This window comes from Telmatherina bonti (assembly GCF_933228915.1).
Source record: "Telmatherina bonti genome assembly, chromosome: 3".
Taxonomy (NCBI): domain Eukaryota; kingdom Metazoa; phylum Chordata; class Actinopteri; order Atheriniformes; family Telmatherinidae; genus Telmatherina; species Telmatherina bonti.
In genome coordinates, this window is record NC_136621.1 from 22,599,095 (window position 1) to 22,626,269 (window position 27,175).

Below are 27,175 nucleotides of genomic sequence, written 5' to 3' on the forward strand. Positions count from 1 at the left end.
AGAGGAGGGGCAGCAAAACTACATAATTAAAAAAAAAAAAGAAACATTTACAGAATTTTCAAAAATGATTGACAGTTTGACCTCAGCAAGATCTTCATCAGCTCCTGCGGATGATGATGGTAGAAGCAGTCATCACAGTTAATAGTGACTATGTTAGCTATTTACAAACTTATGATGAAGTGATGATACTTGAAAGCGAAAACATGATTTTAGCCATCACTCAGCAACATTAATAGTGAGTCAGCAATTTTCTGACTTCATTTTTCTCTTTGTGTTTGTTTGTAGGTTGTTCGTTGGTGACTTCAGGGTCAAAATCCGTTAGAGGCAGCTTCTGTTTAGGCGTTTATGGATAATTTACAGAGATTAAAATTTTTTTTTTAAATTTTTTTTTTTAGTTAGTGTTGTCTTTAGTCTGCATGTTATACTGAACATAGTGTTTGTCTCTTTGCCAGAGAAACCAATAATTTCACACCTGACTGCATCATTCATTCATTCATGATCCAAACCGCTTAGTCTGATTAAGGGCCGCGGGGGAGCTGGAGCCTATCCCAGCACTCTTTAGGCAAGAGGCAGAGTACAGCCTGGACAGGTTGCAAGTTTTTTTTGTTTTTTTTTTTGTCTTGTCCAGCATTTAAGCAAGCAGACTGATGTTCTGGATGCTGTGTTCTGCTGAGCAAATTTATTTTGCCAAGGGGAACTTTTGTAGTTGTAATGATCCCCTTGTATTTCTTGATTCTTATTTTATTTTTCAATTTGTTTTGGATAATAGCTTGTATTACAGGTTGCAAGTTTATCGCAGGGCCCTGACTGCATCATCATGTTGAAAATCTCCATCAAGTCTTGAGTTGAATCTGTTTGAGTAAGCATCTCCAGAAGAAAAGAGCAGATTGCATATACACTGGAAAAACAGTGAAATCACCGGGCACAGTACATCTGGTACACCACACTATAACTGGTGTATTCAGACATGTGTATGTGTTTTGCATTACATAACACAAAAAATAGCAAAATGGCTACATTTACGTTGTTTTTCCCAAAAACCACATCCCACATGTACATTTTCCTGTACAAATTGTGACATAAAATTCTAGTATCAACCGTAGTATTGCACAATTATTACTTGTTGGACACTTAAAGCATATAGCGTCAAAATATTCCAACTGCACTTACCAAGCGATGTCACCAGACGGCTGTTTAGGAAACAGAAACAGTTGGACTGAAATAAATCTTATTCCATTGTAGTGATATGGTTTTACTCATTTTTAAGAGGCAATACTGATGATACGATGCTCATGTAGGATAATTATCTCTTTCCTGTAGGTCATGGGTTTGGGTGCAACCACAAATCTGGGGGCTTTTTTCACTCACCGAGATGACAGTGTTGAAAGGAAGCTATACACATCTTTAGGTACAAGGACTGATACAAATATTCATTCATTCATTCATTTTCCTAATAGCTTAATCCAATTAAGGTTCGCGGGGAAGCTGGAGCCTATCCCAGCAGTCTTTGGGCGAAAGGCAGGATACACCCTGGACAGCTCGCCAGTCCACCGCAGGGCCTGATGCAAATAAATAACACACAATTTTAAATAATTACGAGGTGAGATATTAGCATCTTTGTCTCTGCACAAGAAATGTAATGCAAAATTACAAATAAATTATGAATATTGTAAAACAAACGTGTGAGGTGGCAAAAACAAATCTTTATGTCCCATAACGGGACATAAAGATTTTTTCTTTTCTTTTCATAAGAAAAAAAAAGGGAACTTTGGAAATTTAATTGTTTTGTCCAGGACCCAAAGCTGGCAGGTCAGACAATAAGAGACTTGGCCATGGTAATACAAAGTTAGAAGGAAGCAGCATTAACAGAGTAACACTAGCATAGTTCACACCCAGTTCTGGTGATGCTGTAAAACACACCTTGTCTGATTGGTCAGTTGTGTCGGATGCAAATATTAACAAAAATTTTCCTCACTTCCAACAAATAAACCCCGAAAAATTGCTGCTGATGTAAACATTTCCAATTCGATGAAATAATTCATTATTCAGGTAAAGTTTTTTGAAGTAGGTGTGTAGTGGCCCTCAGCAGAACATCTACACATTAACACAGGTTTTTGGGTTTTTTTTTTTTTGTTTGTTTTGTTTTTGTTTCCCAGCTTGCGTGCCAGTATGTGTTACTTTCTTCATGCAGGCCACAGGCATATTGCTGTGACTATCCCACCCAGTCCAAACAACAAGTTCTTCTTTTGCCTCAGGAGACTTTTCAGTTTTATCATCATCACGGGAGAAATCATCTGTGTCCAGGAAAGAGCAGAAACTGAGAACATGAACAGTTGGGTGTTTGTCTGGAGAGAGAAAAGGGGAGGCAGGATAAAAAGAGATAAATGTGGTGTGGAGGAAGGGGAGAAAGAGCAGATGGAGAGACAAACAATCTTGTAAGGAAGAGAGGGAGCAGGGAGAGATGGGTGGGGTAAGAGGAAGGTAAAGGAGAAGAGCGGCAAAAAAAGCAAAGACATGGATGGATGTGCCAAACAACATCTGTGAGGGAAGGAGAGGGAGCCGAGGATGTCTACGGGAGAAAACTTTCCAAACAACATCTGCGCTGATACAAACATCTGTAATGAGACGGGAATAAAAGAGGCGAGGTGAGAAGGAAAGGAGCAAAATGCAAAAGTGATGAATGGTATTGCTTTGTCACAATTAAGATTTTCGATTCTGAAATCTTGATGATATTTCAAAACCAACAGAAACAAAAGCTTACGATACCTAACAGCATTTTAATTTTGCTCACGACTTTGCTGATTTGGGGAGGAAAAAGAACCTGAAGCTGAACCTTTTGGGAAACATCATCTATCACAAGCCAAGCTAACAAGCTTTGCTACTCAGCCCATCTATCAGCATTAAAACTGTGGGTGCTTCAGCAGCAGCACCAATCAACAAGCAGTTATCAACCATCCGGCTGTTGGACTCTGATGATCTCCTAGAAATTATGTTCATGTGAAAAAAAAATTAATTATGTGCTTAACAGTTATGTTTTGACACAACTCAGATTTATATCTTGGGTTGAAATGATTAAAAGGTTTTTTTTTTCAGTAAAAATGCCTTTTCTGTGACCAGCTGCAAATCAAATATTAAAATATTATGAAAAGTAAATAAGATAATAAGCATGTTAAGTGGGAGTTGAGTTCAAAAAGTCAAAATAAAGAATGATTGATAAATTATCTGCAAACCAGCCTTTTCTAGGGCCCTCAGCCGAGTGGTAAACAGAGAATTTTTGCAGCTTGTAAGATTATCACAAACCATACGCCAAGCGATACCTTGAGTCTTTTGAATGTGTGTTTGTGAATATACAGACAACAGTTTTTTGTAATTATGTGAAATTGTCAGAAAAGGAGTAATTAGGTGTAGCTTATGAGAAACAGTGGTCATCTCATAGCAAGATTCATAGTTTGATCATGTGGTCTTTTCCACAGACATATGTCTGTCTATGCTAGAAAAAGAATCATTTGATAGTTTGTAAGATTGTATTGACTAAGAAGCCCTAATCAAATTTGTATGTATGAATGTGGCTGATAGTCTAAATCTGCTGTATTAGCACTGTGGAATTAACAGTTAGAGATAAAGTCAGCATTACAGGAGGTGTTTGAACGAGTTACAGACGTAACAACAGATTTCACGCTCTGTCTGAGCCCTTGCATTTAACCTTTACCTTTGTTTTAAAATGTTACTTTCTCTTGTTATCTGCTGTCAGTGTTGCAGATGCTGGATCATTATACAGAAATTGTGAACAATATATAAATCTACAGAGGGAACTGAGAGGGTGCTGCAGGCAGTCTGAACACAAAAATCCTCAAGTTGGGTAAAACAGACAGGGGAACATAAATTGGATCGGAAATGATGGAAGTCTTTTCAAGGTTTGTCTGTACTGTAGCACAGATCACTGCTATTTTTGAACCTGTACTGAAATCAGTTATGGTACCTTGAATTGTACAGACACTTATTTAACAATCAAAGCATTTCTGGACCTAAAATGATTAAGGCTTTTAATCACAATTTGTGTTTCAAACAAAGCAGAATGTTTGTCAGTGCAAAATTTCCTGGTATGCCAATTATACTGGTGCATACATAATGCTTAGATAATATCTCTGCAACTTTGGCGCTATATTTAGCACGTTTTCAGACCCCTCCAGTGACTCTACTTATAAACTAGTGATATTTTCTGACATTATTGGAGACTTTTGTAAAAGCAAGCTGGGCTGCATGGTGCTGTAGTGGTGAACACTGTGGCCTCACTGCAAGAAGGTTGCTGGTTTGTGCCTCAGCCCAGGGGCAGGATTTCTGTGTGGAGTTTGGGTTCTTACTGGGTGCTCAGGCTTCCTCATACCTACAAGAAATCTGTGTTAGGTTTATTGCTATGGTTAACTAATCACTTCTCACATGTAAATTGCTTCTGCCAAATGACTACAGAATAGCATGTATTATTTACTCTCAGCAGCAGGTACTGCTACAGGCCGCTTGCCATCTAAAAAACACTCACAAAAGTGCAGTTCTAGGCTGCAGTCAGAGCAGGAGGTGATCACTTAGATGCATTCAAATCAGGATAGTCCACTAGACTCGGTCCTGTTGGGCACTCAGGTAAATTCACAATGGTTCTTACATTTTATTTGTACAAATGAACAAATTTTTCTGCATTTGAAATGTTTATGTTATGCTTGAAATACACAATGACTTTAAACATATACTTTCAAAATGTCCATATATCTGAAAAAGCTCTCCGTATCTCTCTGACTGACAAGTCCCGCTACGTCACCTTACCATGATATAAATCAGGTGGATTTGAGTTGTATGAGTCTTTATGATTTCATTTGTCTCTTTAAACTGTTAGTGCAAACAAACATGTTGACTGGTGTGTTTACTGTTTCCTTTGTGACTTGTTCATGCAGTGTTTATAGGCCAGCGCGCTATCAGTTCTGGTTGCTATGGACACATATGAGCTTTTGCACATCCGTTGCTATGCAGGGAAAGACAGCGAGCAAGTGCCAGAGGCCCATGCAGAGGATGAGTCATAGCCCCCCCAGCCCCCCTCGCCCCTCACATTCATACCCCCTGCTTTCCTTCCACTGACTCAATGGGACTTCACACACATAAAGACACACAGTTGGGCATACACATGAGTTCACATGTACAAACATTCACACAAACACACACCATTCCTGGTGGTTCTTACCAATTCTCTCAGTGGTAGTCGAACCTGTTAACATGTCTTCCCTGTGGATAACAGCTAATGGCTCATATTCAGATGCGTGTACACACATGCACACAAACACACAAAACCACTTGAGCTTTTATACATGCATAGACAAATACGCACCAAAGCACATGGATGAAGATATGAATGTGGTTTGTAAAAATGCACTGCTGCACAGTCATACAGAGCACACTGCAGAGTGAGCGGTCACAGTCACGTTTACATATGCAGGTGCATATGCACAGACAGATACACTCAATCACCCAGATGTACACAAACAGAAATATAATACATATACTCCCATGTAAAATACAAGATGTGATCTTCCTGTCCCATGAGGACTTTTGAGCTCGAGCTAAACAGCCCCATGCCATGCCTATCGGTGACCTGCTTTGGAGTGAAGCAGCCAAAGACTCATCCCCACCTGCCCCAGTATTCTCTGACATGCTTGAAATTGTCCCACAATCTGAGAAGCATTATAAGAAGACAGACAGCAACAGTGAAAGGTAGCTAATGAGAAAAAAGATTAAAATGACCTGGAAATGAACATCTTGAATTTGATTTGGTTCAGCCTTTTGTGCATTTGTGTCACTGTCTGAATATGATTGCATTGATTTGAAACTTAAACATTTACTATAAATGCTTCTTGTCTGTGGACAGGTTTGAAACATGAATGAGAAATGTGATAGAAAAGAGACTGTTGTAATGTCATATCATTTAAAATGTCTATCAGTTAATATGACTGGGCAAAACTCACGATTATTAATGGTGCCTCTAGATTTAATTATAACAGATGTACACAATTAGGAGCAAAAGTAGTCTCATGATAATTACCTGTGTACTTGTTTTAATCCAAAACTTGCATGCATAGTAAGCTTTTGAACCGTGAATATGACTTCCAGTGATGTTTCAAGTAAAGTTCTTGTTGATCAATATTTGTAAAGTTGTGTTTGAATTCCTCTGGATTTGAGTGTGGACATGTATCCAGCTTTCAACAAATATCGGTGATTGGAGGCAGGAAGCCTATTTTGAAGTAAATACCTTAATAACCCTGCTGCCAGATTTATTTGACATTTCCTCGTGACCATGGATCTTGTATGTGTAATCTCTACATTCTCCAGAGAAGAACTCATGCACAAGTGATTGCCTGCTAAACAAGCAAAACAAGTGTGCATTTAGACACATTTTGATGTTGGAGAAGGAGAAAAAGAAGACCATTGCTGCTGCTAGTATTGCGGTTATTTATAGTTAAAATGTCCTGGCTCTTTTTGCCTGAATTCATTGTCTGCCCTCTGTCTTTCCCCCCTCTCCCCCTCTAGCCTCTTTCTTTCCCTTTCTGTCTCTCCCTCTCATTTGAACTCCCTCCTCCATTCTTACCCACATCAAACCTCCACATCTCTCTCTCTCTCTCTCTTCTGCCTTTATTCTTGTCACCTTCGCCTCTGCCTTCACTCCCTCTTCTCCATTTCCATCCATATTTTTCTTTCCCTCCCCTCCCTTCCCCTTTCTGCTCTTTCATTTTCATTAGATATTGGGTCAGTGCTCCCTGCTCAGCAACCCCCACCCCCTACCCCACCTCCTCCTCCTCTTCAACCCCCAACCCTCTCTGATGATGTGCACTGGTGTGCTGTTTCTTTAGTAATGTTACGCAACAGCCATCACAGACACACTGGGGGCCATAGTAGGGTGGTGGGGTGAGGGGGGGAAAGGAAGACAGGAATCTGGATAGGATAGAAAGACAGTGCATGAGGGCTTGAGAGACACAAAGGGGAAAAGAGAAGGGAGAAACCAGGAGCTTGCTTCCTACCCTGCCCAGTCCCATGGTCCAGTCGGTGAACTTCCATGAGCTAATGGCTGATTCAGATTATGGTTGTGGTTTCCAATGAAGCATGAATGTGGTGTAATATGTGACATTATAACTATTACTCAGTTTTCTTTTAACTTTGCGGCCTGTCAAACAATTTTCATGTCGATACAAAACCATTTTATCACAGCCCTTGTCCTTGTGGTGTTAAATCAACATGTTTTTATTTTAATGGCAGCTCCAATTCACTGTGTGAGCCAAAAATAATTATTCCACTTCAATCACATATTACATCAATGGAAATAATTCTGCCCTCAAAAGGTGATTCAGCAAAGATCGTATAAAGTCCCAAAACTTAAAATAAATAAAGAGTAGTTTATTTTAATTAGACACCGATATGGGATGGATTAATAACATTATGCCAGTAAAAATCTAAATTGCATTATTACGTATTTACTGGTGTAAGATTATAAATTCATTCATGTTTTTCATTTTCATTTAATGATTTTTTAAATTTGCTGATTTTGCCTGTTTGTCATGATATACACTTTTCTACAGAAAAAAGTATTTATACTTCATTCAGCATGTTTAATTTAAAAGACAGGAAACAACTAAAGTTGTTTTGTTTTGTTTTTTTTTAATTACTTTGTGTGCATTGGTTCAAGACAAACTTTAAATAAAATTATATTCCCAGGATGTCACTTAGCACAGTTCACACTGCGCAATATCAAAAAATGTTTCGGCTCTATATAAATTAAACACATACGTTTTGAGATGAGGAAGCAGTGTCCATTTTAAACTACTTCAACATTTCAACCTTTCATTTCTTGCTGACCCTTGCTGAGTGTTAAATTATACCAGATAGCACAGTGTGGTTGAGGTCAAAATTCATGAAAGATACATTTGGTTTTATCTAAAGGCCAATACCTGCTCCCTCATGTAAGTGGGAACGTTCATTTCTGCCCTTATACATCCATCTGTCTTTTACATTACCATGGTTGTTCATTCACAGGTGGGCAGTGGTGAGTTCAGAGTTCTCTTCCACTTCCCAACACTGGTCGGTGGCTTAAGAGCGGACACACTCACCGTTGCTTTTGAAATGCAGCCACCATATCTACAGTCGTTGATGTTGTTGTTCTCAACTTCTTCTTCTTCTGTGTCTTCTTCTTCTGAGTGCTTTTTATTCAGCAGGTTCAGCATCATCTTCTTCCTGTTCTTTTTCTCTGGTTTGTTCATTTCGTTGGTTGTGTGTCAGCTATAAGATTCAAAACTGCCCCTGTGGGGCATTACTCAACTTTCTGCATCAAGTGATAGATAGCTAAGCCCCTTGAAAATGAACAAAATTATGTGCATAACCTACTCGGGAGATGAATGAAATTTTCTATCCGTGTGTGCATCCCTCCTTTGTGTTGAGCATAAATAGGCCTTTAGTGCTCAAAAACAGGTTAAAAACTATACATTGTCATGAGATGATGCAATATACCTGAAGCAAAACATTTTTAGGACTGTATTGTGTAATAGCTATGATTTGGATGTGTGGGTGAACATTCGTATATCACAATTTATTTGGTTTTGTCCAACCATCATATCGTTATTCAAGCTAGCATTTGATCAAAACTTGATTTTCTTTGTCTGTAAAGTTTTAACAAGCAAACTGAGTTTCTGAGTCTCAGTTACCTCACCACTTTATAGCTTATACATTGCACTCAAATGTAGCATTTCTTGCTCTTCACGGTGTGAGAGAACTAAAGAGTATTCATTCATTTTCTTAGCCGCTTTGTCCAGTGTAGGGTCGCATGGAAACTGGAGCTAATCCAATCACTTGGTGAGTGGCAGGGCACACCCTAGACAGGTCACCAGTCCATCACCAGACCACTAAAGAGTATTATGACCCACACCAGGAAATGATCATCAATTGCCTTTATTTCAGTTTCAGGCTACAGAGATAAAAAAAAAATGTAGCAACCTGTTGGAAATTATGCACAAAATATCTCTAGTTGAGTTAATTAAGGCAACATCTTGTCTTCAGTGTCACTTGGGGACTGATGATGTGCTAAAATAAGCTGCTACAGAATGCAGTTGCATCATATTGTATGTAGCAGAAGAAGTATTTAAGGTGAAATGTTTCTTCTTTATCCCAAAAGAATGAAATCATATTGGGCTCACATCTTCCTGATACTCTGCTGTCCACCATAAAACAGGGAACTTTATGAAGAGGTGTTTCAGGCTGCAGAATGAGAGCAGGTACCTGTTCCACATATAGAAACCTGGCTCAGTTTTGTAGCGGATTAAACATCTGTTGCCTAGTTTGTCAACGAGCTTTGCAAGGATGCTATATGAGCATCATGATACTTACACATTTCTCTAGTTTTTCATTCTTTATTACACGCTCTCCCTTCCCTTTGTACATCTTTGTATTAACGATTGTCCCTTTTGACACCATCTTTTTTGTTTGGGGGGAATTATCAGGTTGGGAAGAGTTAAACATTGCAGAAAGTTTTACTAAGCAAAACTAGGATACAGCAGAGCAGGGACTAGAGAGAGAGAGAACTGAGAAACTATGGAAAATGGGGACAATGCGGTTGATGATACTGCCAATAAAAACATTACTCTTTTTGATCATTAATGTTACCATTTAATGCTTTTGATCTTTATATCATCTAATCTGCTAATCTAATGTGTAAATAAGCAACATCTCTTGTAATCAATGTCTTTTTTCTAACTGTCACCAAGTAATGTTATTCCCTGAATTTCCCTAAAGTTTTATGACCATATGGGTCATGAATCATGAACACATAATTGTACATAATGTCTGCCCTGATGCATGCAGAGACGGTATTTTACAAGACCCCAGTGGTTGTGGGTTCAAATGAAATGAAGGGATTTGTTACTGGTGATCTATAAAAAAGTGAAAGTTTGATCTTCACAGAAGATTTTGTTAATTAGTTGTCATCCCACCCCCCTCATCTTTTAATGCAACAAAGTGAGTTTTCTTACTTTAGCTCAAAATAAAAGCATTTCTTTGTAAGAGACAAAGTCTCATCATTTCTAAGGGCTAAATACACAGCAACATTTTTTTTTTAGGACAGAGCTGGAGCAGCTGTAGTTCAGCTGTTCAAAATAGGCCTTGAGCTATCCCACCAGAATGTAACAAGCAGTGTAAGAACAGGGGTGTTATAACTTGGTGAGTGCAGACTGACTTCAGAAAGAGGCTGCAGATCTTTGCTATTCATAGCTACATTGTTATTAAACAGATGTACAGGAAGCAAGTTGTGAAAATCTACTGGGAACTGAAGTATATAAGGTCACATTGGGCACATCAGTGCAACGTGGATAAGTCTAACTGCTTGTACTGTTTGAACTAATTTGAAATCTATCTATCTATCTATCTATCTAGCTAGCTAGCTAGCTAGATACTCACTCACTCAAAAGCTAGCTAGCTAGCTAGCTAAAACTGCAATGGTCTAATATCTGCAATAAGTACAAGTCCTGAGAAGTCAGTCAGTGGTAAAATAAAGATTGATACAATTAACTGTTATTCCTTGCCAGTGATCAGATACCCTGCTGCAAAAATAAGCTTTTTAAAGTAGTAAATTTACACTACAGGCATTGAAACATGAAAGATGCTTACCATGCATGGAGGGTTCAAACCCAAATCCAGTGTTCAGAAGCTATACCTTAGCAAATAGGGAAGTTGAGGACTAGTGAGCGTCAGAGCCACATCTAAGCTCCAAGAAAACATCAGAAAGATGGTCCAAAGGAATGAGGCACATAGTGAATGTTTCACGCAGTGGAAACTGGAGGAAAGGAGTTTGGATAACCATATGAGGAAAAACTCCTGCATGGGCTCTACGACTGACAGATGGCTGAAGTGACCAACATAAACAAGTCCTACCAACAGTTAGAGAGGGCTTAACTGAAGGACAGTCACGCATGACGGCACAGGAGCAAACCTTAAGCACCAGAGCAATCAAAGCTTTGTCTACCATACCAGGCAGGATCCCAGATGCAGGCTGTGCAAAGAGGCCCCTGACACCAATTCAGCACCTAAGAGCAGAGTGTACGCAGGAAAAGAATACATGGAATACCATAAACAAGTAGCTGGCACAGAAATATCTGTGCCGGATGTAAAGTGGAGACCCCTGGATCACAATGGGAAATAGCTGCTAGGGTGGTGGAGGACAAATATTGAGATACAAACTGAAAAAATGTTGGTAGCCACCAACTAACACCAACAGGCACCATTTGGGACCATGGTTATACAACAGAGGTAGCTGCTGGGATGACTGGAGCCATCCCCAACAATGGAAGCTAAGAAATTGTGCAGGACCTTCAACTTAAAAAAAAAAAATAAAAATTAGAAGTTCTTCAACAAGTTATTACAAAGTTTTCCTTTCTCTACAATACAAAAACACAAACAATTAAATTGTTCAAAGGTCCTTTGTAGTGCAGCTTATGATCACTTTTCCACTGTGTTCTCGTCACCACATAACCCATTCCCGATCAAAATGACAGTTTACCAGTTATTTTAGACTGCATTTTGTGCTTTATTTCTCCACTTCCCCGTCTCACAGAAATCACAGATGGGTTGGAGCCTTATTTTCTCTTTTTTCTCAGTTCTCTCACTCACTCTGTGATTACTGCACATCAAACTAATTTATGTGTTGTGTGCACACACACATATGCGAGCTTGCTGATAGGAAAAGTAATCGCTTACTCTAAATTAGTTAGAGCAAATAGGGTGAAAATCTAATTCCACATTTATTACAATTATCTTAAATAGGTCTCACTATTGTTGAACGTGTTCTGAAATTGTGTGGAAATGAAATGGGTTGTCTGGGTTCAAAAGATTAAAATGAAATGTAGCTCACAATGAAGTTGCTTAATGAAGTGAGAGCTTTTTCACTCGTCTTCTGTATTAAAGTTTTATTTCTAAATTTTGTAAGGAGTTTAGGAAGTTGAATTAATTATGTTTTTTTTTTTTACTATATATATTTACTATATATATATATATATATATATATATATATATATATATATATATATATATGATGTATATATATACATTATGTGTATATATATATATATATATATATATATATATATATGTATATATATATATATATATATATATATATATATGTATATATATATATATATATATACACATAATGTATATATATACATCATATATATATATATATATATATATATATATATATATATATATATATATATATATATACATATATATATATATATGTTTCATTTTAATATATGTATGTATATACATTAGTAAAAAACAGTGGCATCTTGTTATTATCTGGAATAGTGCTTTGCTTTAATTTTTTAATTTCTTTCATGAGTGAAATTGTGTTAGAAAGGGGGCCATTGTACAGGTGGTGTCGTTGTTGTGTGATCTAGGCATGCCTTACTTTACTGTTGAGTTTGAAAGACCAACTTACTGAAGTCGTACAAATGTTTACAAAAGTATGAAAGAGGAGAGAAGGGGCTCCACGATGAGTTAACATGAAGGAAGGAGAAAAACATTTTTTATGCATCACACTTGTAATCCGTTGAACTGAGCTGATTGCTACCTTTGCTGAGCAACACGTCTTCTTTGAGGTCTAAGGTGTTCATCCAACTTTGCAGCTGAGGGATTACTTTAATGACATTTTCATGAGTAGATAGATTGAGCCATAATTAGCATAAGAAATAAAAGCACTTTGCACAGTATTTGCATAACACACAGTGCTTGCTCAGAGAGGGTAATTTATAATTCACATCTCTTATTCTTACACACACACACACACACACACACACACACACACACACACACACACACACACACACTTTTTTTCTGTTTCTGCTTGAGAGGGTTAAAATGTTAATACTTCATAAAAGTTGTCTGTGAGTGTTTCATCACGCTGCATTCACTTATCTTTAACAGCTATGAGTTCAGTCGACAATCATGTTTCTGATTGGCTTTTGGCAGCAGGGAGAGTCACTTGGGTCTCTTCTTATTGGCAAAAATCATTGGTTAAAAGGCATCCTGGCCTCTCTTGCAGTAAGCACAAGTGGTTGACAAAACTGAGTTGACCCCTGAGGTGCAGGTCGGTCTCAGAATAATAGTATCTGTTCCATGTTTAAGCAGTATGTATAATTTAAGAGAGGCAATTTGCAAGAGCGACACTTCATTATGACAACAGTGTCAAGAGGTGGGAGAAGAACGGGAGAACGGAGGTTTTCAGAGAGAGGAATTTTACACAAGGCATTGAGGAGTTTTTTTTTTTCATTTTTCTGAGCAAGAGATCAGATGTCACTGCACTGAAGGGTCACCACCTTCTAAAGCTTGGCAAACCACCACCCTGCACGATAAGTAGTAAAGTCCTTTGGAGGCAAATTCAAGTTGTCTCAGAAACCTCTACTTTAACAATCAAGATTAATTTGTTTTGCACTTTATACACAGCTGAATCAATAAAACATACTATTTAGAAATAATTATCATCCAAACCAGTCTACTTAGCACTTACCCCACTCCAACTCACCTCCAAGCCAAAAGTAGCTTTTATCTGTCTATTGGATTATCAAATAATCCAATAAAGTTCAGTTAAATAGGATTGAAAAATAATACGAACTTGGTAATACATATCTATAATTATTTTATATATCCATAACAGAAACAGATTAACTTTAAACATGGTTTCCAAATACAGTTAATCAGTTAAGAGATACACATAAACATAGTGTTCCTCTACACTGCATTCATGTGGATGTAAGTAAGAACGACTGAAACAATTAGGCAAGTACCCTACTGTTATGTGCCACACAGAAACTAATGAGACATCTGCTTCTATGTCAGTCTAATGATAGTAATGGTCTCAACCTGGGAATTATAATAAAAATGTTCTGGATTCGCCACTGACTGCAGCTGGAAAACAAGCTGTTGCTAATGTTAAAGTTTTGTCATGAAACTACTAATAGGACACAGTACAGCCACAAAATGAAAAACTTTAATAAACATTAAGCAATTTATTTATTTATTTTCTTTATATATTGGTTGAGATGCATCTGTATATATATATATATACATATATATATATATATATATATATATATATATATATATATATATATATATATATATATATATATATATATATATATATATACATATATATATATATATATATATATATATATATATATATATATATATATATATATATATATATATATATACATATAAATAGATATATTTTTTTCTTTCTTCTGGTCATTTGTCGCAACTTGATAGTGTAAATGTTGTTACATGCACACTTTAGTATTTTCTTTTGCTGGCCTTTTAATGTACAGTAATAGACATATATTTCATATTCTAAAGATCCAGTTTCATATCACAGCACGTAATAGAAAGAATTGAAAAAGTACTTTCTACTTTACTTTTCATGAGCCCATTTTTTATTCAAAAATTGATCATAGTGCTGCACTTGCTACTTTCCTGTCAAAATCATAATTTTTTGCTGTTAATTTAAATTATAAAAGGTGTGAGGAGAAAGAGGAGCAATGGAGGAGTGGAGGTCTGAGCTGCCAGCTCAGTTCAAATAGGAATCTGGTCTTCAGGGTACAGGCACATGTATGTATGTGAGAGACAGATAGGAGAGCATGTGAAAGACAGAGAGTGTGTGAGAGATAGAAGAGAGGAGGAAGGCAAAATGCGATTCCAGATTACATGTGCTTGTGGTGCAGCGTGGGTGGGCATGTGTTGGAGCGAGTGAGGGAGCATGTGAAAGAGAGAGCAGAGAGAAAGAGTAGTGTTGGTTGGAAAAAAAATGTATATATCATGGAGTCCCAACATAGCAGTGTGTGCTGGTGTGTTTGTGTGATTGTGTATGAACTGATGCTTTTGACATATTGTTGGATAATCACATGAAAAATAACCAGCACTCAAGGCAATAAATCCAAACCGAAATATAGATGCAAACAGTATTGTAACTGAAGTCGTGGGAGTGATGGGAGTGATCCAGCAGCATCTTTGCTGATTTTCTACTTTGTACATTACCTACTAACCACTATATGGAATATTTTACAGTGGAACCATTTCACGCTGCCAGTGTAGTGTTATTATGAGACCGCAATGATACAAGTCTGCAATTTGCAAGAGAAAAGGTGAATATTCAGTGTTTGGGTTTGATATTAAACACAAGTTATCAAAATTAGCAACAATCCTTAGCAACATGACCTTCATTTATTAAATAGTTTGTAGCTACAGTGTGAACAAAGATGCCATATTAACGTGTTTAATGTGTTTAATGTGTGTGCCTGAGTGCAGGTCTTTGTCATACTTTACATGAAACCATAAGGTCTAAGTTTAACAACTGTAAATTTAATGTATTTTCAAGACTTCAGGAATGTTTTATTCCATGTTTCCAATCAAGTCAACATGTTGCATTATGTGAAACTGTCACAAAAGATATATTTTGTGCTGATATAGCATGTTCATAAGTGCTTGTGAAGAGGTAAAAGTCAGATTATGCAATGGATTGTGAGAGAACTTTTTTTCTATCCATACAACACTAACTGTGTAAGATCATGCTTCATTGTTTTCCTCAAGTATTGATATTAAAAACATAGATGTTCATCAAAATTGTGTTCTTCAATTGCTTCACAATAATTATATGAATGGGGAAGGTGTGTAAATATTTTTACTGTCATGTTCTAAACAGTCTGAGCTGAGCAAGAAGCAAATTTACAGAGAAACATCAAATATCAAAACTAAATTAGGCCTGCCAATGTAAAAATGAATTAAAAAAACTAATTGTAGTACAATCCGTCCATCCATCAGTCCAGCCATTCATATTCTATGACCACTTCATCCAATATACCCTGACCTCCTATATCCAGCGTGCAGCCCTCGACTCTCACATCTTATCTGTGGTTAGTTCAGCTGCTCAGAAGTACTTTTTGTCTGCTTTTGAATTAGCAAATATATCTTTTCTCTCTGAAGATTACCCCTCTTTCTCCTCAACCTTCATTTTCCACCTCTTCCACTTTCAAAATCTCTGTCCTTTCTGCACAAAGCCATGTCTGGTTTCTCCTCCTTTCTTTTGTTTCTCTCTATCTTTACATTTCCATTTTTTATTCCTTCTATGAAAAGCTGTTTTACTAGATGTGCCATGCCAGTATCTGTGACTGAATTCTCCCTTGTTAAGAGTAAACAAAGTCGCTTTTGCCAGACAAGTGTATGATGCAGACATCCACCCTAAAAACACTATCTTGATATAATCTAAAAATATTTACGCATTTCTGTTGATGGGCAGAGAGCACGGCAATATAACAGGACAAGTTTTTGTAGACAGTTAACATCTATATTGAAATATAAGTAAGTATTTTTGAGTTTTAAAAACTATGTTATTACTAATTATGATGGCATTTACAGATACACACAATAATATTGAGCAGAAATCATATTTACAAATATCTTACATTTTGAGTATGAGTCAAACTTATCACTGTTTGATATATTGCAGAAATCTGTGGTGTAGTACTTGTTAATCAAAATAATTATTTCACAGTCACAGAAGCATTTTTTTCTGTATGATGATCACTTCTGATATCCAAAATTTAGAAAATAACTTTCACCTAACTTTTGCATGGATAAGCAAAATTAGAAATCCTTCTATCTATACCATGATTTTGAACATCCTAAGATAAATGACTGTGTTTAAAAAAAGCGAAACAGTAAAAAATGTTTTTAAACACACTGAAACATTTAGCATTATTACATTTTCCAGGTGCTTCAATTCTGTTCCCTTTAAAGCATATCGTTGCAACTCAACGATCATCTGTAGAATATATCAATGAGAAACTAAAGCTTCATCTTTGCCTGGATACAAATTTAATTAGTTATGAGACCTTCACTGATCAACTGATCAATTTCTATTACTATAATTTTATTGAATGCATAAAATGATGAGTATTTACCTTTCTGTTAATGATCACATTTACACAACAGGTTGCTCACGTTGTAGTGTTCTCACTCAGACATTTCAGGAGCGGAAGAGAAACTCGGCATATAGCTTATATAGTCCAAACTGAAAGGTTTGTTTCTTCTTGATAAAACATCTTCTTTAATGTATCTATCAAAGTCTTCCTTGATGAAAAAACACTTTGTCCCTGTAAGCCTTTGGTGCAGCGTATTAAAGATATGTAAATATGAACAAGACAATAGGTTAAAGCCCTGTCATGTTTTCTTTTCTTTTCTTGTCTTATAAGTTTAATTAATTTAGAATTGCTCTTTTATGTGCATTCCTGCTTAAAATTGAAAAACTGTCTTGATTTTTTTTTTTTAACTAATCACTCAAAATTAAAAAAAATAAAACAGGCTCTTGACGAGATGTTTGATGCTGTAGCATATGTGTGGTTGGTGTGCCTGCTACTGTTAGACTGTGTGTGTGGGTATGCATGTGTGCAACTGATGCCCATTTCAAAGCCGGGCACTCATCTTTCGTCCTTCAATTGCCAATTAACAAGGGCCCATTTAATTGCAGTGGTTTGGGAGGGCACACAATTACTACTGGAGCTGAACCAAGCTACACACACACACAAGCACAATCCATCTTAATGAGCAGCGCTATCAGCTCTACTTTAGTCCTCTCTTTTGTTGGAATGTGGATCACTCTCTTCCCACAATTACCCCAACAATTCAGACACCTGCATTTCTTTTTAAATGTTAAGATGAAACTCTTCCCATCTTTGTCTCATCCAACACTGGCTGACCGGTGGTGTGTTGTCTTCAAATCTTCTTTCTTTCATGATTTTGTCTAAAATTTTACATTTATGTAAAAATTTTACATTTTATTTTATCCCTTTTCTCCATAATTTTTTTTACATTTTTTTGTTTATTTCTAGTCTCCTCCCATACATTTTTCTTTCTCTCACCCTTCTTTTCTGATGCTACTTACGCCCCTCTGCCTTTTAATGAGCAGCCAGTTAATTGTTACAGCAGTTTAAGTGAGGGGTAAAAACATTTTACTCAAAGGGGAAACACAATTACATGCACAATGTCAGGTTTTGTTCATTCATGTTTATTGCTTTTAACTACGTATTTTCCCTTTGTTATGCTACAGTATATTTATTATTTTCTTTCTTTCTTTCTTTCTTTCTTTCTTTCTTTCTTGTACAGGTACTTTCAAAGGCATGTGTAAGCAAATAGATCACTTCCCTGAGGATGCAGACTATGAGGCGGATGCTTCAGAATACTTCCTACGTGAGTTCTTCCTTTCATCCATTCACATACCCCCAGTTTTACATGTTGCTGCCAACATGATCATTTGCTTTTGGTTTGTAGTTACACAGGTGTTATGTTCTGCAGTCTTTTGAGCAGATGTTGTGGGAAGCTATTCAAGTTACAGTGCCAAAATAGCAATGACACAGAAATTCAGTCATGAGCATGTGCTGAAAATCCCAAGGTTTCATAAGATCCTCAATATACCCTGGAAATTTGAGGGGGGAAAAATGACATGTCGAAGTGAAACTGTTTAAATCTCATCAAATATTTCATCAAGCATCTTATAGTCACACAGTAAAGTAAAGATGAAACAAAGGCAGACCTAGCCATTGAGGACAAAAGGAAGATATAGGATAGAGGGCATTTGGATGAGAGAGGACAAAGACAGAGTGGCTAAAAGTTGATGAGGAGGAGAAAACTCGAAAGGACAAGGTAAAGTCAGGGCAGAGAGGAGGGGAAAGATGTGGAAGTGGCAGGACGGAGAGGAGGTCACTCATGTGGAAGAGGAGGGAGAGGCAGGAATGGCACAAGAAAGACTGATGAAGTCTTGTAGAAGAGGTAGCAGAGTAAAGCAAAGAAGTAGGAGATGAGAAGGTTAAGGAGGTGAAGGACAAGGAGTAGAGTACCAGCGCAGGGCTGTCGCTCTCCCAGCGGCTCACCAATTAGGACACTTTCTTCTATAAATACTCCAGGCTCCACTAAGTGGGTCACACCTCTCCCTCTTCTCTGTCCTTCCATGCATTCATTGCTTCCTCCCTCTTGCTTTCCATCCATCTGTCTGTCCATCTCCAGTGAGGCCTTCATGACTTTCTGACAGCTGGTGGATGGAGGCCGTGGGGTGAAGCAAAAAATGGTGGGGAACACGACAGAGGGAAAGGGACTTGTTCTGAGGTCCTACTAAATGTAATTTTAGAGAGTTTGCGAAAGTCTCCAGGCACTTTATTTAGAACAGGGATACACAAAACAAACAAACTAATATTTTCCTACAAAGTGTGACAAAATTCTCTAAATTTCCCCTGAATGTTTTGGTTTTTGTTTGTTTTTGTTTTTGCTTTTTTTTTTTTTTTTTTTTTTTTTTTTAGGTAATAATGGATGCCAGACAGGTTCAGATAAAATGCCTAACAGAGGTGAAACATTGGCTGATGGGGAGGGGGGCATATTTTTGTTTTAAGTTGTTGTTTTTGGGTAGAGCCACCAAAACAGGAACCATGGTTAATTAACTGAAATGTGAATCTACGTGTTTGCTGATATTTTCATTTTGAGTTCTGGTGTAGTTCATGTCTGCAGTTCTGGTGTTTTCACTAATTAGCATTATAAAGGCAGTTCCTAATCATGACAATGTAGGATTTTATAAACCATTAAAACAAATACGAACATCTTATTGCACATATTTATACACATGCTATAATAGAGTTTTCCCAGTTCATCTGAAAGTTTTTTTTCTATTTTTTATACCTGCTTTTTAAGAGTTTTTTCCTTATCAAGTTAACATATACTGTTTGTGCAAGCATACTGAAAATCTGATAGGGTTTAACTATCATTATGTAATATGCAAAGCACACATAGATAATAAAAAATTTTATTTAAAAAAGAAAAGCAAGCAAAACCGAATGATATAAATGAACAAAATGTCATAAAGCAAGAACGCAAGAACAAAATTAACCTGTTACCACTGATGAACAGATTCCTGCAGCTCAGTACATGACAGAAAGCATTTTTGAACAGGTTTAAATACCTTAAACCCATTGACAGAAATGTTGCATATTTGAGAGAAATAAAGAAATTATTTTCACTTCGTTCCTTTAAAGTCCTTGTAAACCATTTGGTAGAATGATCTACCAACCGTCGAATTAAACACCATCTCCTCTGGTGTCGTTTAGGTTTGTAGGTTTGATTGTAAAAATGAGCAGGGGTGGTCCTGGCTTGTTTTGCTCCCTGGGCGCACCACCCATCAGCATCCCCCATACCCAACCAACCGCAATCGACCAACCTCATCTTATATTTCAGAAGTGCCCCTTGAATTTACAATTAAGATACAATATGTAAGTTAGATCACACTTAACATGCATCACTTACCGAATTAAAATAAATTATACTAATGCACAAATTAATGTAATTTGTTAACACCCTATTAACTAAGCATGATGCACTACAAATTATTGAAAAAGCATCACATAATGCTAATAAATTGTCATATATGCGTATATTGACATCACATGAATGGTATATAAGTCATTTAAGTTAGCATAGACCCATGTATAGCATTAAAAATTCCACAGTCAGGACGTACTTTTGTTTCCCAAATTCCCAGACTAATAGGCCCATGTGAACTTGCACCTATTGTGTTATCTAGGGAACTTTTAAGAAAATATTACTGCAATAGTAGGGATTTGTGCTTTTGAGCGGTTCAAAATGAACACTTCATTTTTTACCTGCTGATCCTCATCTGGCAACAGGCAGCAAACTCAAAATGTAGCAGTGGCAACTTGCAGTGGCACTTCCAGCAGCTGCTACAATCTGCTGTGAGGCAGAGCCTGCCAACGGCTCAGGCTGATATAGTTCAGGACCACATTGTTCTTCAACCACTGCATTGTGTAGGGGAAAATTTTTGTCTCAAAGACCATTTTGTGGCATAGGTGCTTTGTGAATTTATATTTTTGGCTAGTGGCCACTGACTTGCTGTCTGTCATTAAACAATTTCTGCATGTGCATTCATCACCCACCCACTCTCTTCTCCCTGATCTTCCCCAGACCTCACACCCCCACACCTGCAGTTTCTGTTTTTTTATTATTATTAATATTTGGCAGTGGTTAAAGTTACACAAAAAACAAAGGGGGGGGGGACTTCACTTTTACTGTTATCTCTCAGCTACCATTCAGAGGAATGCAAATGAAGGCAAGAAACAATGTTACATTCAGACTGCGTAGTCACTTGACTATCTCGGTAAAGGACCCCCATCCCCTCTGCATTACATACATAGGTGAAGCTCAGTAATGCATTGCTGGCAGACCATGCTGCTGTGATCTCTGGTGCACAATGTCCTTTGAGACCTTGCGACATCCCCTGCCAATATATTTAGGTCTACTCTGACACCTTGTTTTTCAGTCATAACAGGGAGTAGTTTTGTTTTTGTTTTTGTTTTTGTTTTTTTTGTTTTGTTTTACAGCGAGAAGCCCAGGATAACACTATAATATAAAACAGACAACCTGGGATATTCTGTAAATCAGAAAACAATTACTTTCACAACAATCAACAGAATTTGAGGCTGACTGCAATGATATCTTAAGGAATGTTTAATTTATGATGGGCTATAATTTAATTTCTTTTTACATTCTCAACACATTATCTATTGTGTAGATCAGGACAATAGGCAGTGCAGTCCAGTACAAATACCCTCTTCTTCCACAGGCTTTCCTAAAAATAAAAAAAAAGCCATTTTAAATTGTCCAAATGAAATCTGCCTGAAAACTTCTAAATCACGTGTTCTCAAAAGGAACATAGGAAGCATGTTTTTGTACTTTATTGCTGCTATCACATGCAAAAACCCTGATACTACCCTATACTATCACAGAGCCTGGTTTTTGATCTGATAACAGTCTGGATGGAAGATTTCAGAACTGTATCAGAAAGGGTGACAACTAAAATGGTAATTTCATGGTACAAAGATGCTTCAGAACAAAAGAGAAGTTAATACATTGTCTGGACAAATTAAAGTATAATTTTTCAAGCTGAACGGTAAAGATTTGAAGGAAATTTGTCAATGTAGCACACATTGTAACACATGACAAAATCTTGCAATAACAATGCGTTGCCCATCTCTAATATCAACCCCTGGTGAATGATGATTCTTGATGCAGTGATGTTTAAAGGATTTAGAGATCACAAGTTCCCAGATCAGAGCCTTGCTCTTATTGCACTTAAACTCCACAAGATCCCTTAAATGGCTTATATTACTGCAAAAAAAGGATAATAATAATGTGTAAAGAACATTATTTGGAAACATTTAATTACGTTTAATTTGCTGAAAATTAAGTTCAATTCAGCTTCTTTTTGTGAGTTTAAAATACCAATCACAATCTCAGGACACATTAACAGACAGGATCCTATTCAGCACAATTTATTTTAGCCCAACTAAGGCAATTTAAACAAATCCATTACACGACCCACATTCAATTTCTAACAACTGAGGTCATTTACAGTTTATAAAACATAACCACCATTAGACTCCATGTGAGTAAATTTAAGCCGTGCATGCATAGTGGTCCTGAAGTGGACACATATTTACAAGCTTTTTTCTTGCATATTAATGAATGAGGATGGTATTTTTTGTAAATAAACCATTTATTGAGTCATTCAATATGTTTCCATTCACTAGAGAATAAATAAATATATGATATAATGGAACATAATGTAGTTACTGAAGCTATATATATATATATATATATATATATATATATATATATATATATATATATATATATATATATATATATATATATATACATATATATATATATATATATATATATATATATATATATATACATATATATATTTATATATATATGTATATATATATATATATATATATACATATATATATTTATATATATATGTGTATATATATATATATATATATATATATATATATGTGTATATATATATATATATATATATATATATATATATATATATATATATATATATATATATATATATATATATATATATATATATATATGTATACAAGATTTATACAAGCTTTACATAATATAAGTATGATTATAGATTAATTTATAGATTAATTTATAAATATTTTATAGAATACATCCTTAGTGATGATAAACATCACTAAGGAACAAAAAAGTATCATTACATATGTCTGTAAAAGACTGTATTTAAAGAAAATGTTGTAGTGTTTTTTATTAATTCATGCATGAAAGGGTTAAGCTAAAGTTAAAAAGGATTAACATATCTAGAAAACAGAATGGAAAATAATTAACCTTCCTGGGTTCAATTTCTGACTTCTGATTTACGGTGAGCCCCAAATGGCCTCTTGAGGGGCTGCATTCAATTTTTAAATGCAGCATTACTGACTGGGAAGTATCCAAAAGTGTAGCAGTGCAGTGAACTCAGTGGATTAGGCTTTTTTTTTTTTTTTTTTTTTTTTAAATAATTTCATAGCTGAAGTGAACAGATATTTAACATTGTGGGGGAAAAAATGCAAAAAAAAATTCACATCCTCAAATGCAGATGACATTTCCAGAGAAATGTCACCAGTCATGAACAATGCTGCCATTCAGACAATTTGTAACAACAGGAACAAAAGATCAATATAAAATATATGATGGGAGCTATCATTCATTTTGTATTCTTTACACACTCACTCTCTTTCCTTCTCCATCTCCCCCTCTTTCCCCAAGGGTTATTTCAGTCTTTCTTCCTCCGTCTCTTGATCTCTGAGCTGTCTCACGCTGCTCTCCCCTCCCTGCCTCAACTCTCCTCACGCTGGGTGAATTTGCACATGTGGTTATGTAAGAGCAAGCAGTCAGCCTTCATCCTGCAGCAGTCGTACTATAAGCTACAGCCACAGAGAGAGACAACAGAGTCACCACCCCCATCTTCCACTACAGCATAATATATAAAGCTCATTGTTTACCTTGCTAATCTAGTTTTTGTATAATATGCACCATTTTGGCACCATTAAAAACACAGTGAATTCCGTCTTTTATCGCAAGGAGAGAAATTAGGACAGAGAATATTTAAATCTGCAAGCCTTATGCATCAGATAAAATCACATAATGGGGCTGCAGCTATGTCACAAGCTCTCCTGAAAATAATTATGCAAGGATACCACTCTCACCTCCGTCTGCTGGGATTGTTATGTCCTACATAAAGGACCATATAAAGCCCACTAACTATCATATGTCTAGCAAAAATCTTTAATCTATGACAGGAATGTCATGAGATTGATCAACATTTTTTGGTTGGCTGTGTGGCTGTTTGTAGAATTGTTATAAAGCAAGTTTTACCGAGTGTATTGACTGAGAAGTGCAGTGGTCAGCAGTAGCTTTGACTTAACATTGCTGTTGCTGTGACCTGCGAGTGAGTGGGTAAAAATCAACAAGTTCCAAAAAGCATAAAGTTTTAAGATAACATATTACATGAATGTTTTTACTAAAATTCAATTATTTTTACAGTTCCACAATAAAAACTAAAATAAATTCGTCTGAAACTAAAGTTAAGACTTTTTAGATATGGATAGGTTTTTCAACTTTAACTCAATATTACTTGCCAGTAGCAACTATCACAGCTCTTGTTTAGGGAAATGTGCAAAACACACTGGCTCTGTGAGATTTACTGTACGTTTTGCTTTGCATGCACTCTCCTTTTGGGGTTAGTGACCTAACTTTTCTCACAGTAATCCTGTGTGGCTTTTGATGGTGATCTTTAACACATCACCATCTTCATTATCAACTTATTACACACAGTTTTATGTTTGCTTCTGGTATTTTTGTTATAAGCTACTCCTTTAAACATTTAACCATGATATTGACCAAAAGTCTCGGGCTGCAAGACAAGCCCACAGTGTGATTAATGCACCAAGTTTAATAACTGGAATGAGACTTTTTTCACTTTCATTTTGCTCTGCAAAATTACATTGCGTGCAAATACGGTATATTAGTCTTTTTTTTATATATTTATCTCCAAACTTTTTAAGCTGGTTTTTGAGGTGAGAATGCAGGAAAAGGGAAAACATTGCAACACAACTTAAAATCTCAAAAATCTTTCTGAAGATTGTTCAGCCACTTGTGAGTCCAACCTTAGAAGCATTTCATATAGACATTTCAGCCCTCAACCTGAACTCAGTGTTGTTGTTTTTTTTAAAGTAACCCACAAAACTTTCTGATCCTCTGACTTGTTTTGATGGTACACTGATTTTCACCATGTACATATACCTATTGTTACCCTGCAGCATCCCACAGCTGAAAAACTGCACTTTTCTGTTTATGTTACAGGCTGCTGTCACTATATCACAGCATTACATGAGAGCACCTGGCTATTTTTTATACCCTTTTCCTGCTTATTTGTGCATCACTCATTTACATTTATAAGCTGTTAGGTTGTTACAGGGGCCTGTGGCTGCTGATTTGACTAATGCTTTAGGATTCAAATTACTAAATCAAATTTATCATAAATCAAAGCCCATCAATTTAAATTTTGTTACTTCAATTAAACTTTATGCTTATTTGATAATACAAACTTAATTTTTCAGAAAGTTTTGTGCCCTTTTAAATTCACAGAGACTGCTTCATATTTTTATGTAAAACAATTTTAGCAGGCCCTGATATATTGGAGACTGAATATATAACAAAAATAATAAGTAACTAAGTAAATATTATTTATATAGCGCTTTTCACAGACACAAAGTCACAAAGTGCTTCACAACAATAAAACATACAACATATAGAGAAACAACAATATAAATGCAGAACCGAAGCACAACTAAGTCTACTTAGAACTAAAATGCTCAACTAAACAAATTTCTTTTTAAAAGCTTTTTAAATACATCAACTGAGTCCAAAGAGTGCAGATCCTGTGGAGCTGTGTAGACCATTACCAGGTGCTGCCTGGACAACCTCTGGCTTCAGGCCGAACTGAAAGGTTTTATTAAAGGGGTGCTATTCTGGTATTTCAAGTTTTCTAAGCTTTCTACAGTGTTACAGTGCTGAATCCTCATCAGACATGTGAACAGCACTGTTTTTTATCACCTAAACACATATTTGAGTTTGAGTTTGAGTTCCAGCACTCTCTCCGTTCGGTTTCCATAGCAACAAAAAACGTGTCGTTTCAGAGAGTTTTTTCTACTTGTAAATCCTTGTGACGTCCTGGGGGATAAGGTTCGGTGATTGGTTACCTTCTACTGGTTAACAAGGGCATGTACAAATACATCAGGCGGGTGGAAAACGTCGGACAAAGTTATTTCGAACGATGGCTGGTGAGTTTACCAAAGAGAGACATCCTGCTGCATTTGTTGCTGTGGGTTGCTGTTTTCCACTTCTTTTTCAGGGTCTGATTCAGGTTCCAACATGTAGGGCTGTATGCTATGTGTTGACATTGTATTTTGTTTTTTTTTATTGAGTTCACATGAGCCTAATCCTTCTGTTTATGAGATGTTACAATGACGGCGAAAGCAGGTGCAATGTGTGCTCCCGACGTAATCCACTCGTTTTGCCCGCAGGTTGATCTGACAGCCTACGGAGAGGGTCGGTCTGAAGTAAATAAAGCGATTTGTGACAATAACTCGATCAATCCCAGCCCTTCTGGTCTCAGATATAAAAATAAATTAGCCTGAAATGCACATAATAGTTCCACTTTAAGTCTACGATGTAACTATGTGGGTCTCTGAAAGTTAGTAACAAGATTTCAAATCAAATACAATACTCAACCAGAAGCCAGTGAAGAGACTTCAACATGGTGTGATATGGGCTCTCCTTCTGGTCCCAGTCAAAAGCCTTGCAGCAGAGTTTTGAACTGTCTGAAGACGAGCCAACGCATTCTTGTGAAGGCAGGTGAAAAGGCTGTTGCAGCAGTCTAATTGCAAAGACACGAAGGCATGTATGATCGTTTCGAGCTCTTGTTAAGACACCATGGATCTGAGCTTAGCAATATTACGCAACTGAACAAAAGTAATTTTCAACCAACTGCCTTAAATGATGCTGTAATGACATGACCTCATCAAATGTTACCCCTAGATTTTGCAGCTTGGTTTTAGGCTGGGAAGCTAAGGCTTCCTAAGCATTGTTTATTGTTGGGAATTTCACTGTCTGG

At 36.5% G+C, this 27,175-nt stretch overlaps 1 protein-coding gene across 1 annotated transcript in view; it reads left to right on the plus strand.

Moving 5' to 3' along the window:
* cacng2b (calcium channel, voltage-dependent, gamma subunit 2b) overlaps positions 1-27,175 on the plus strand; it is a gene marked incomplete at its 3' end in the record, with an annotated part of 63,380 nt that overhangs the window by 20,032 nt on the left and 16,173 nt on the right. The window contains exon 2 of the mRNA XM_079238203.1: positions 18,238-18,321. Within this exon, the coding sequence (XP_079094329.1) occupies positions 18,238-18,321 (84 nt within the window). The remainder of the gene's footprint in view (positions 1-18,237; positions 18,322-27,175) is intronic.